Source organism: Rhinopithecus bieti, unplaced genomic scaffold (genome assembly GCF_001698545.2).
Source record: "Rhinopithecus bieti isolate Rb0 unplaced genomic scaffold, ASM169854v2 scaffold_79050, whole genome shotgun sequence".
In the NCBI taxonomy this organism is placed as follows: Eukaryota; Metazoa; Chordata; class Mammalia; order Primates; family Cercopithecidae; genus Rhinopithecus; species Rhinopithecus bieti.
The window spans coordinates 1-640 of record NW_016873751.1 but is presented as its reverse complement, the minus strand read 5'-3'; the positions used below and the strand labels follow the sequence as shown (position 1 = coordinate 640).

The 640-nt window shown below is 48.8% G+C and overlaps 1 protein-coding gene across 1 annotated transcript; it reads left to right on the top strand.

Annotated features, from left to right (window-relative positions):
- Positions 1 to 331: 331 nt before the first annotated feature.
- LOC108525626 (embryonic polyadenylate-binding protein 2-like) lies at positions 332 to 627 on the top strand (the record flags this gene model as incomplete). The annotated part of the gene is made up of 1 exon (XM_017866542.1): positions 332 to 627. A coding segment is annotated over exon 1 (296 nt), but the record flags the coding sequence as incomplete, so codon positions are not given.
- Positions 628 to 640: the final 13 nt, after the last annotated feature.

Here is a 640-nt window from a genome sequence, read left to right as displayed (position 1 = left end):
ATACTTTAGTGAGCTGAAGTAGAAATTATCATTGGAAATATGTGTCAATGAGTATGGCAAAATTTAAAAGAAGCTGGATTTTCAAAGAAACTTTAGGCAGTTTTATGTAAATTCTTCTTTGATAAAGTATTATTAGATAAATATTAATAAATATTACATAAAATTAAAATAATAATTTCTATTTTGACTGTTACAATGTTGTAGGCTCTGTGCTAATTTATATATGTACTTTATCATTCCCAATTACAGGTTAAAAAATGAGATTATGGGCGGACGCGAGGGGAGCGGAGGGGAGGCCTCGCCTGGCCCACCTTCCTCCTGCCCTTATACCATGTGGCCCTTCCCGAGCCGCTCTCTCTTCCCGCCCCCAACTCAGGCCTGGCTCCAGACGGTCTCCTCAGACCCGGAGGCCCAGGGCTGGGGGGCCTGGAACGAGACCAAGGAGACTCTGGGGCCAGAGGGTGGGGAAGGGAAGGAGGAGGAAGAGCAGGCAGAGGAAGACCAGGATGGGGATGCAGGCTTCCTGTTGTCTCTGCTGGAGCAAGAGAACCTGGCTGAGTGCCCGGTGCCTGACCAGGAGCTGGAGGCCATCAAGATGAAGGTGTGCGCCATGGAGCAGGCCGAGGGGCCGCCATGGTCT